A 13,004-nucleotide genomic window follows, 5' to 3' on the forward strand; every position below is an offset into this window, starting at 1 on the left:
TTTGATTACAATCTTTACTTTCCTCCGGATAACAAATAATCCCAAACCGTTTTAATAAAATTCTATAAAAATTTTAAATGGCCTAATTTGTTTGAATTGAATTTTGTTTATTTGCAAATATAAAAGTAATTATTATTAAACTAAATTAATTAATTATTCAAATTAAGGGGCTATAGGGGAAATAGTTTTAGGTGAAAGTATGAGTAATTTCTGACAGTTTTACAATAGACAATTAGCTACTTGTTTACGAAAATTGTTTTAAAGATAAATCCGCCACTTTCATTGTGACTTTATTATTTATCATTGAGGTTGAACATATTGTTACTTTTGCAGTTAATGGATTATAAAAAAAGTTAAGAGGGTTAGATTTACTATTTAGAGTAGCACAAATTTACTCTTAAATTGGGAGCGCTATACTAGCGCTCGACTTGGGATGCTGTGTAACTTCCCCAGTAGAGATCGATCTCTTCCCAATTCCGATCTGTGCATGTACAGTGTCAGTTGAAGTGTAGTGCGCGTAATTGAAGCGGTAAAATTTCAACAACGTAAATATTATATTCAGTTCAAACGAATATTAATAACTTTAAAAATAGTAATGACTGCCGATTTCAGATACCAGCGTGTTCAAGTTATGGCCTGGTCAAAGCATGCAGCTCCGCCACAATTAACTTTAGTGTCGCGTTTAAAAGTTCCACTAGTCTGCAATAGACCCATTATTGTTCGTCTGCCAAATGTTAAGGAAAACGCCAAAGCCACAAATTAATTTCTTTTTAGTAGGCTGAGAATACAAAGGATCTCACGTTTTTAAGAAAATTATTATAATTAAGTTTCATCTTACATTAAATTTTTTCACCTAGAATTAAACAAAGCTAATTTTATTAATTAAGTATGAATGATTTTTGGCCGCTGAGAAGTATCCAAGACCCTAGGTAAGTTGTACAATCGTCACTTTCTTATCAATGTTATCAGTGTAATTGTATGGGTGCCGTGCGGCTGGCTCCATGGCGCATTATTTTATTGCCTCTTTATTAAATTTGCCTAACATAATGAACCACAGTAAAGCAATATAATATAAATATTTGGTGCTACGTGACATTCTGCTGAAAATGCTGGGGCCCTGCTCTTATAGAAAGCTTCTGTCTAGTTAATATAATATTCAAAAATGCTTCTTTATTAGCCTTAGTTATGAAAGAGCATTACAAACATACGATGTGTTCCTATTTCAGAAATTAAGCGTTAATTGGACATAAATAAAATTGGCATATAAAAAATTAAAAAAATCTGGAATGAAGCCTCACCGTTTATTTTCTCTCCAATCAAGGTTTATCTCAAGGCTCTAATTCAGACATTTTATTCCATCAATGAAGTTTATAAGAAAATTGTTTCTATCAATATATGCTGTTTTTAGAACTGTAGAATGCACCAAAATATCACATTAATGGGAAGTCCTGCTCCATTTGTCCTCTAATCTGCCTTGGAACGAATTTTTGCAAAAAATTATTCAAATAAAAGCAAATATATCTACGATATTTAGGAAAAATCGTAGGAAAATTTCAAAAATGTGCAAAAGAAATCAGAGTTTTCTCGTTTTCACAATGTCCCGTGGAGTAAAAGTTGAGCGTCGTGCAAGTTTTCGTTCTGTTCAGAAGTATTCATAAACATCGTACATATACGCAGATCACTTTTCAAAAAACACATTCCTGATTCAGAGAAACACATTTCCTGAATTTAATCTGTTTAAAGAGTGGATAATTTCCGTAAAAACTCATTTGGTAAATTTGATACGATCGCAATCCGTTTCCTTCTCGAGTAGTTAGAGAATATAGAAATATTCTGTGCCAGAACAATTCTAAAGCACCTCCTTTAGAATGGCTGTTGTGATAGGTACAGACGACTCAGTGTACCTAGCTAAATGTATGATTAGTCCTTGGAAAGCCTCAGAGTACAAACTTGGCTATTTTTTACAATAATTTCAGTTGCTGTAACAACGGCACAACTAGAGCTTCTCTCTGATAAAATTGATTACCCATCGTCATCGATATCAGAAATATTATCTGAATAAACATTATATTATGACTGTAAAAATAAGAATTAGTAGAAATGTCAAAGTTAAAATTTTGAAATTTATTATTTGAAAAAGTCGTTATTAGAGTGATAACACCAGATTTGTTTTCCTGAGCTATATTCCTGACATTATTAATGCGGTTAATTTTTAATAATATCTCCTTTAAAAAAACTTATAGTTTAAAAAGTTAAGTATAAGGGTTGTTTAAACGCCAAAAGGTACACAAATCAGAAATACCCTACATTTCATACCAGTGTTATATTTTTTAGAATGTATTAGATGTCACAGACCCTTGGCGCTAGCCTTTTTCATCCATAAAATATTTTTCTGTTAGAATAATAAAAGTTGTATCTCATTATCATAGTTAATATTAACAAGGCATTTCATTTTAACTATATTCCAAATTATTCTTGTGATTTATCTTTATTTTATTTATACACACTCAAAAAAGGGAAAGTTAGAGTTGGTCTATTACTGTCGTGATTTGAATCACAGAGTTAAAGCAAAATTTCAGTCTTAATTAGTCTTACAGCAGAATACGGGAGCACAAATTACACACAGTTAATAAATAACAAATAAATAATATAGTAGTCCTTTAATTGAGTACTTGTTGCAAATAGGTTTTGAATATACATTATGTATGCACAAATAAAAATTATATACATTACACAAGTACATGTAATCGTTATATACAGGCTGATCCATTTAAACGCACCAATCGCTAATAACATTTTAGGAAAGCGGAATTTCCAAAAAACTCATAAAGTAAACCATATGTTTTTTTTGTTTAGTTTTCAAATTTTTTACCCCCGATGCTGGATCTTCATTTTTGGCGGAGTTACGGCTAAAATCCCGATTAGGGTTTCATAAGGACCTCTAGTTTTGACAATGATTATGAAAACTACATAAAAAAACTGTGAAAAATGACGCCAATCCCATTTCGATATTCCTAATATTAGTCGAGGTACAGTGGCGCCCAAAAGTATTTGCACAAGTGAATTATTTCCTATTTCTAAATAAGTACACGAAATAGGATCCCAAAACTTTTATCATTACAATCTTTAGTTCATTTATGTACATTTAATAACAAAAAGAGAGAAAACATTAACATCTAAATTAGTAATTCAAAAACTAAAAAAAAATTGACCGTTCTAAAGTATTTGCACAACCTAGAATGAATATGCTCATCTAGACTAATTTTAATTACATTCACTAGAAAAGTCAAATTTAAAGTTGTTATTTGTCATTTTTCATTTTCCATTGTCATTTGTTTATATTATGTACCAGTCTTAATAGAGCATGGCATCAAAACAGCCGAATTATCCCTCACAACCCGAGAAAAATCGTTTTTTAAAAAGAAATATGGTGAAAACCTACCAGGAAATCGGAAAAATTTTGAATTGTGCTTTCCCACAGTGCAGTACGTAATTAAAGGATACGAGGAAATGGGGAAATGCTTAAATAAACCAAGAAAAGTTCGACCAAAAATTGTAACGGCAAGTGAATGTCGGAACATTATCCATGAGGCAACAATAAATCCATCATCGAGTGCTTGGCAATTGGTTGAAAAGGTGGAAACGACTTCTCAAAAGAGTGTTAGCGTTACTACTGTAAAAAGAATGCTTAATCAAGCTGATTTATAAGGGAGCGTTCCTAGGAGCAAACCATTCATAAAGAACTCAACCGGAGGAAGAGGCTCGAATTCGCCAAAACCTGTTAAACATGCCTATAGAATTTTGGCAAATGTACTACTTAGTGATGAAAGCAAGTTTAATGTTTTTGGAAGCGATGGTAAGAAACACACTTGGCAAAGGCCAAATCAAGAACTGAACCAACTGTCAAACATGGTAGAGTGCATGTTATGGTATGGGGATGTGTGGCGTGCAGCGAAGTCGGCAAAGTGGTACAGATTCATGGCAATATGACAGCAGATGGCTATGTGAGTATATTGCGCGACAACTTAAAGAGCAGTGCTGAGAATTTGGGCACACAAAACTCCTTAATCTTTCAAAAGGCTAATGATCCAAAACATTCAGCTAAGAAAACAAAAGCGTGGCTACTGCAGAACGTTCCCATAAGACTGCATACACTCCCCACAATCCTCTGACTGAAACCTAATTGAAATGTGTGGAGTATTCTGGAGCAGAAGGTGTGCAAACCGCCATTACGAACAAGGGACCGTCTGGTTGAGGCTTTACTCGAAGAATGGGAAAAACTTGATTCCAATCTTAAAAAACTTGGTTTATTCAATCCCTAGAAGACTTCAGGCCGTAATTGAAGCCAAGGAACTTCATACTAAGTACTAAAATTAAAATTCTGACATCTTATTTGCAAAATAAATTTGTTGTGCAAATACTTTTGAACTGTCAATTTTTTTTATTTTCTGAATTATTCATTTACATGATAATGTTTTATCTCGTTTTGTTATTAAATGTACATAAGTTGAACTAAAGATTGTAATGATAAAAGTTTTGGGATCCTATTTCGTGTACTCATTTAGAAATAGGAAATAATTCACTTGTGCAAATACTTTTGGGCGCCACTGTAATTAAGATCAAAGTTACAATTTTTTCTATTCGTGAACGGTTTTCAATATTAATTTTCCACCAGAAATACACGTTTTGGGAGGTCCTTTTATTGCAAAAAAATGTTATTTTGGACGCAAAGTCGAGAATGAAAGCAATGTTGATTGTCTTCTTTGACAAGAACGGTGTTGTCCACTCGGAATTTGTGCCCGAAGGACAGACAGTCAATGGTGCCTTCTACTTAACTTTTTAAACTATGTTTTTGTTAAGGAGATTTTTTTAACTTTTGGATAGATTTTTCTTTTTGTTTCTCGATTGGAACAAATTTATATATCTAATGATTTTTTTTAAATATTCGGATATCGGCAATAATTAGACTGATTTACGCTGGATTTAGAAGTTAGAAACTTTTTAACAATGCCTTGTCGATCTAGTTTTTACTTATCTAGTACAAATCAGTCTAATCTTACATACATTTGACGTCAATCAAAGTAATACATGGATATTTCTTTAATTGTTGCTGTTCCTTTAAAAATAATCGATAATGCCATTTTCCAAAATATTCCAAACCTTTAAAAATCTATTCTGTTAAGTTTCTTATCTGGTTTACAAGTTTTCTTAACATTTTTGATAAGCAATACTTTTATACCTGGCAATGCTTTAATACTTGGTACCAAGTTAGTGGAAGGTAGATGTAGAATGTATGAGTGTCAAGTTAGTGGGAAGAAGATGAAGACAGAAAGAAAAGTTTGTTGGGAGTGGTACCTAGTTGTGGAAAGAAGATACAGATTGTGAGTAACTGAAAGTGGTACCAAGTTGACATGAAGAAAATGCAAACTGAGAAAAAAGTTATGGGAGGGTGGTGAAAAGTTTGTTGGAAGATAGGATGATAACAAAACTGACCGAAGTTATGGGAGAGTGGTTACAAGTTGGTGGGAGACTGGAGAAATGTTGTGGCATTAAGTGATGAATAATTGCAACACATTAAGAGGGATAATAGAAAGAAATTGCGATTACAGTACCTTCCAATTTAAGACAAAAAGATAAATTTTGATAACATTACTTCCTCTTAAGAGAAAACAAACTCCCCTCCTAAGTATACAGGGTGACCAGAGTTATATGCTTCACCCGCTTTTTTTCAAACGGCGGGAAATTTCTAAAAAATGTAAAAAAAAATTTAATTATTTTTAGTCTAGTTTATTTTCAGTGATTTACCCATTTTTCAAACCACTGTATCTCGAGATACAGTATCCAACTTTGTTTTTTCAAATATAACGTTATATTTTTTTCGCATATTTTTTTAGTATTTGAGCTCCTAAAAAAATAAACGAATGAACGGATAGGCAAGCCAAAACTCTGGACTCCACGCTCTGTTTGTAGCAGCACTTATGGTGGCAAAGTCAAGATCTAGGCAGGCTAGAGTTATTCGACGTTCCAGATCTTCGGAAGCTGATCCGACTGTAGCGGGATTAAGGTTACTGTACACTTTATTTTTTAGATATCCCCTCAAAAAATAGTCCATTGGGTTAAGTCCGGAGATCGAGGTGGCCATTGGGTCGGACAATGAGTTCCTAAGCACTTTTCATGGAAATGTCTGTCCAGGTAACGTCGAACAACTCTCGCATTTTGTGCCGGGCAGCCATCTTGTTGAAAATACATATGTTGCCCCGACATTGTAGAGGAACATCTTCAGCAGAACTGGCAAAATGTCTCTTAAAAAAGTTAGATACCTTTCACCAGTTAAGTTCTCTCTGTAGAAGTATGGGCCGATTAGTTCGATTTCCTAAAACTCCACACCAACAACCTGAACGTCGAATAACTCTAGCCTTTCTAGATCTTGACTTTGCCACCATAAGTGCTGCTACAAACAGAGCGTGGGAGTCCAGAGTTTTGGCTTGCCTATCCGTTGATTGTGCCCAGTTTGAACAGATTCGAACTTTAGAAAAAATAACGAAATTTTGACATACACTGAAATTTGTTTTTCATATTTTAAATTACCACAACTTTTGAAAAACCTAACCGATTTAAAAAAATAATTATTTGTTTTTTAGGAGCTCAAATATGCAAAAAAAAAATATATATAACGTACCATTTGAAAAAAAAGTTGGATGCTGTACCTCGAGATATCGGGGTTTAAAAAAATGGGTCAATCACTGAAAATAAACTAGACTAAAAATGATTAAATACGTGTTTTCTATTTTTTCGAAATTTCCCGCCGTCTTAAAAAAAAGTGGGTGGAGCATATAACTGTGGTTACCCTGTATACTATCGTGACCCCAAAAAGCCGTATCTACAGTATCTAAAGTTTCAAAGACCATTCATTAAAATGAGTTCATATGTCGTTAATTTGAATGATTGTAGTATTCCTCTAAGTAGGTGAAAGAAAATGTTACATAGGAAAGCTTTAGCCGCCATCCCTTAGAGCTAAATTTTATCAAAATCGGGTCAAGATTTATAGAGTTGTTAGTATTATTGTTTTACGGAGGCCTTATTTCCATGGGGAGAACTCCTCTCCTAAAGATGCTCAGCGTTAAGACCTCTAAAATGCAAATATACATAAAATTTTGAATCAAATGATACTTCATTCACGAAAGTAGGTTCACGGGACGGTAATTTTAAATAATTGCAAAATTTAGTAGGTGTAAGAGCAGAACTTCGCTTTAATGTTACGTAGGGGCGCCCTATTCCTTTCATCGTGCCAAATTTCATCGAAATTGGGTTAAGATTTACAAAGTTATTAGTAAAAATAATTTTGGAGGGGGCCTTGTATACATGGGGCTAACTCCTCTCCCATTCCATGTACAGCGTCGAGAACCCCAAAAGGGACACCTGCTTGAAATTCCGAATGGAATGTATTTGACCAAAATATTATTTTCATTAAAACATCAGTTTAGGAGACAACTACAGGTGGGTCAGCTTCCACTTAGTCCTTCACTTCCTTCGGTTACTGCTACATGGGGACTGAAGTTTTCAAATCGAAATTTCTGGGACCGTTCTTGCACAGTGCTTTCACACTGGTACCCTTGCACAGCATACATTTTTCACTCCACCTCAGCAGTGAATTTCAAAACAAAAATTGCTCCAAATGACATCTTACCATAGTTCGAAACAAATGGAAAATGTATCACCCAAAAAGCAGAAAATTATACTGCCAACAACACGGTATTAAGTTCATATTTCATTCAGAAAAACGCTTTGAAAAGTGCTCATTCCAAACTTTTTTTCCCCCAACGTTTTATTAGTTAAATAATTTGGCCATACAAATATTTCTTCAGTTCCAATCAGTAAAAAGAATTAAATGTAGTGAAATATTTATTTGATGTGGCTATGTGGAGATGGCTACACCACGGAGAGTCGTCTGCCAAAATAGACGATCTATTTATGGCACCTTCCGCCCTCCCTTCAGATAGTTACATTCTGTTTCAGTGATTTTTATCTGTGTCTGGTTTTTTGAGTCTGACCGGTTTCGGATTTTCATCCACCTGCACTGATGAAATCATCACGTTGGTGCAGAAAAATTAAAGACTTGGATTACTTGATTAAAAAATAAAGCTTCTGTTAGTATCCCAACTTGACTATGAGTTTTCTGCACAATCTCCTAAACTCTTACTTTTATTGGATTAAATATTCAAATTTTCCTCACCTCCCGATTTTCAACGGGCCGCACGCGAGAATCTTTTATCTTCATATAATGATGGAGTATTTCTCTTTGCATATACTAACATGCTATGAAAGAATCTAAATTCATAAGAAATAATGTACGTAAGTATTTATTCTGTTCTTTGTCTGATGAGAGATAACAGTCCGGGACGATGGTACCTCCAAGACCTATTTACTTGGCCGTGTCATGTCTATTTGTTAACGCTTCTGGAGTGGTTTGTCTTCTGACATGTGAAGCCTTACATTTTCTAAAGTCAAGTCTGTTGGTAAGAATTTGATTCCAAATAACTGAGAGTTAGAAATGACAAGTCTAGTGGTAATAGAGTGATGTTGAAATACTTATTGTTGGGAGTTAGCCATTGGCAGTTACAGTGAACGCACGTATCTGTTTGTGCTCTAGTTTGGATTTTGTTAATTTCAACATTTATTAGTTGATTCATTAAAAATAATTATTGTCATTGCTAATTACTGTGTATTCCTTCTATATTTATTCAAGAAGTCTAAGAAAATAGTAAAAAAAAAGTTACTTTAAAAATATTCTATATATTTTACTTTAATACATTTTGGAACAGTGTGTTTTTGTCAGTGAGTGATTGGGCGAGCTTTGGGCTATGTTGTCTGATAAAAATTGTGCCAGTGCGCTGGTTAGTGGGGGACCAACAGTTGGCCTCTGATGTTAGCAATCTTATTATTTCCAAACGTGATTCTATCTCCACTGAGATCATCACTTCTATGAGAAAAGAGCAAACAGTTTTGTCAGCTGATTTAACACAATTTAAAAAGTTATCTGTAATTTTGAAAAAGGTCTAAAGATATTCAAAAATAAATTAACATTATTAACAAAGGAAAATACATTTTTAAAAAACAATATTACTATTTTGAATAGATAAGTTTTACAAAGGTCTCAAAACTTTGTCAAAATAGATAATTTACCTTTGAATAAAAGTGAAAATCTCTTCGATGTTGTCAAGAAAATTGCAATTGTTATAGATATCTCCTTAACAAAAACTTACAGTTTAAAATGTTAAGTATAAGGGTTGATTAAACGCCAAAAGGTACACAAATCAGCAAGTACCCAACATTTTATAAATACTTCATTGATATTATTTAAGTAATTTTACTGCATTAATTTTCATTAATATTTTTTAGAATTTATTAGATGTCACAGACCCTTATGCTGGCCATTTTCATCTACAATACGAGTATATTTGTTCAAGTAGCACACCATTTAACTTAAATTGATTGACTGTAATATCTATTTATCTATATTTATAAAACTATTGATTACAGGTGAAAAAGAAAACGTTATAAAATATATATATACATATATGAGGCTAAAAAATTTATAAACTTTTTTAAAAAATGCTTACACCAACACACATCAATGATTTTATTTTATTTATTTTTATTTTTAAATAAAAATCGTCGGTTTAAGTTCATTCTTCGATTAAAGTAATTGTTATTAAAGTTATTGTTATAGTAGTCAAACGTTCATAATAATAGGTAATAATTAATCTAGCATTATCGCAAATAATATAGTTTTCTTCAATTACACTCTCAATCTAGACTCTTTAACAAAAACTTACAGTTTAAAATGTTAAGTATAAGGGTTGATTAAACGCCAAAAGGTACACAAATCAGCAAGCACTCAAAATTTCATTAATTCTTCATTAATATTTAAGTAATTTTACTGCATTAATATTCATTAATATTTTTTAGAATTTATTAGATGTCACAGACCCTTATGCTGGCCATTTTCGTCTACAAAATATTTGTTCAAGTAGCACTGTAGATTGACTGTAATATCTAGTTATTTATAATAATCAAACTATTAAATACAGGTTAAAAAGAAAAACGTTATAAAAAATAAAAAAAAATTATGAGGCTAAAAAATTCAAAACTTTTTTTTATAAAAAAAAATGTAATATGTAAAATAAAGTAAATAAGATATGTATATTTTTAGGACAGCTAATTATTCCAGTATTTTACTATAAGTAAAATTAAATTAAAATAGAGAAATCAATAATTGTTGTTGAATAATCTACTTATTATAACTGTGTGTTATTTGTGCTCTCGAATATTTCGGTAAGACGAATTCAAGACAGTAGCCTACTCTAACTTTGTCTTTTTCTACTTTAACATGCATGTACATATGTGTGATTTATCATAATTATAACAAAAAAATATTATAAATGAAGTGGCCAGCATAAGGGTCTGTGACATCTAATAAATTCTAAAAAATATTAATGAATATTAATGCAGTAAAATTACTTAAATATTAATGAAGAATTAATGAAATTTTGAGTGCTTGCTGATTTGTGTACCTTTTGTCGTTTAATCAACCCTTATACTTAACATTTTAAACTGTAAGTTTTTGTTAAAGAGATTTTTGTACCTTTTGGATAGATTTTCCTTTTTGTCTATTTTACAAAGTTACATATCTGCTTTACAGATTTTTTAAATTTGGAATAAGCAATTCTATCATTATAACCTGATAAGATGGTAAGTCGGAACCGTAACTACCACTAGAGAGATCTTTTTAAAGAATGATTATCGTTAAGGTCCCCCAAACCATCCTCAGTAACAACTTTTCTTGAAAAAGCGTTTTGAATAACATAGGAAGGTATTTGTGCGTGAATAGCAAAATTAAACTGCGATTTCATTACTTCCTTTTAAGAGGAGTAAGAAAAATAAACTGCGATTGCAGAACTTCTAGGCAAAGAGGCAAAGATTTTTTAATCGAACGACAATTCATTGATTTAAATCGGTTCACTCATTGATAATTTAAACGATTGCAGTACTTCCTCTTAGTAGGTGCAAGAGCATCAGCAATGTAGAGGAGCTTTAACCACTTATTCGAGCTGAATTTTATCAAAATCGGACTAAGCGTTATAGAAATATTGGTAATAATAGTTTTAGAAAGGGCCTTATTTGGGTGGGGCAAACTCCCCTCCTTATGAGGCACGGCGTCGAGACTTTTAAAGTGCAAATCTGTACAAAATTTCGATTCGAATGACATTTCATTCATGAAAATCGGTTCACGTGTCGATAATTTGAAACGATTCTTATACTTCCCCTTAACAAGTGTAAGAGCTGATCGCCGCTTTAATGTTACGTAGGGGAGCCCTAACCCTATCATCCTACCAAATTTTATCAAAATCGGGCCAAGATTTACAGAGTAATTAGTAATAATAATTTTGGAGGGGGCCTTACATAAAGGGGGCTAACTCCTCTCCCATACGATGTACAGGGTCGAGACCCCCAAAAGGCACATCTACATAAAATTCCGAATCGAATGACACCTCATTCATGAAAATCGGTTCACGCGTTTAGGCGCTACGTTGTTTACAAAAAAGGTAACAACAAGAACAAGAACAAGAAGAAGAAGAACAAGAACAAGAACATTTTTTGAAAAAGCGGTTTTTGCTCATTTTCGGCAACTTTTTTCTCGAAACCTATTAGATCTGGGTGGTTGCAAAAAAATTACAGTTATGAAGGAGGGTTTGGAGTAAGATTTAAAGAAGATTTAAAGAAAAAGAGAAAAAAATTGTCAAAGTTGGGTGTTTTTCAACGTTACGCTTTTTCGTGCAGTTTTTGATGGTCAACCCTTATACAACTGTCCTACCGGACAGTTTTAATGTTCTTTTCACAATGTTGTATATATGTAATATAAAGTAAATAAAATATGCATATTTTTAGGACAGCTAATTATTCCAGTATTTTACTATAATTAAAATTAGGGGGACTAAATTAAATTAAAATTGAGAAATGAATAATTATTTTTGAATAATCTACTTGTTATTAACTGTGTGTTATTTGGGCTCACGAATATTTCGGTAAGACGAATTCCAGACTGAAATCTCCTTAACAAAAACTTACAGTTTAAAATGTTAAGTATAAGGGTTGATTAAACGCCAAAAGGTACACAAATCAGCGAGTACCCAACATTTCATTAATACCTCATTAATATTTAAGTAATTCTACTGCATTAATTTTCATTAATAAGTTATTTTTTAGATTTTATTAGATATCACAGACCCTTATGCTGGCCATTTTCGTCTACAAAATATATGTTCAAGTAGCACTGTAGATTGACTGTAATATCTAGTTATTTATAATAATCAAACTATTAATTACAGGTTAAAAAGAAAAACGTTATAAAAAATAAAATAAAAATATGAGGCTAAAAAATTCAAAACCTTGTTTAAAAAAATGCTTACACCAACAAACATCAATGATTTTGTTTATTTTATTTATTTATTTTTATTTCTTAAATAAAAATCGTCGGTTTAAGTTCATTCTTTGATTAAAGTAATTGTTATTTTATGAAGTAGTCAAACGTTTATAATAATAGGTAATAATTATCTGGCTTTATCGCAAATAATATAGTTTTCTTCAATTACATTCTCCATCTAGGTGTTCTTCCCACAATGTTGTATATATGTAATATAAAGTAAATAAGATATGCATATATTTAGGACAGCTAATTATTCCAGTATTTTACTATAAGTAAAATTAGGGGGACTAAATTAAATTACAATAGAGAAATGAATAATTATTGTTTAATAATCTACTTGTTATTAACTGTGTGTTAATTGTGCTCACGAATATTTCGGTAAGACGAATTCAAGACAGTAGCCTACTCTAACTTTGTCTTTTTCTACTTTAACATGCATGTACGTATATGTGATTTATCATAATTATAACAAAAAAATAATATAAATGAAGTGGCCAGCATAAGGGTCTGTGATATC

The 13,004-nt window shown here is 32.1% G+C and overlaps 1 protein-coding gene across 11 annotated transcripts in view; it reads left to right on the forward strand.

Moving 5' to 3' along the window:
- The window catches only part of cnn (phosphodiesterase 4D interacting protein centrosomin), a 94,589-nt gene that overhangs the window by 356 nt on the left and 81,229 nt on the right, over positions 1-13,004 (forward strand). For 3 of the 11 annotated variants that reach the window (XM_074123905.1, XM_074123907.1, XM_074123915.1), the window contains exon 1: positions 453-929. The exons of the other annotated variants lie outside the window; for them this stretch is intronic. In XM_074123905.1, the coding sequence (XP_073980006.1) occupies positions 889-929 (41 nt within the window). In that variant the 5' untranslated portion in view covers positions 453-888. Of the gene's footprint in view, positions 1-452; positions 930-13,004 lie in introns of those variants that run through there. 11 annotated transcript variants of the gene reach the window in all.

The sequence above is a fragment of the Rhodnius prolixus genome, unplaced genomic scaffold, assembly GCF_049639745.1.
Source record: "Rhodnius prolixus isolate KJV_2025 unplaced genomic scaffold, Rpr scaffold_38, whole genome shotgun sequence".
Taxonomy (NCBI): Eukaryota; Metazoa; Arthropoda; class Insecta; order Hemiptera; family Reduviidae; genus Rhodnius; species Rhodnius prolixus.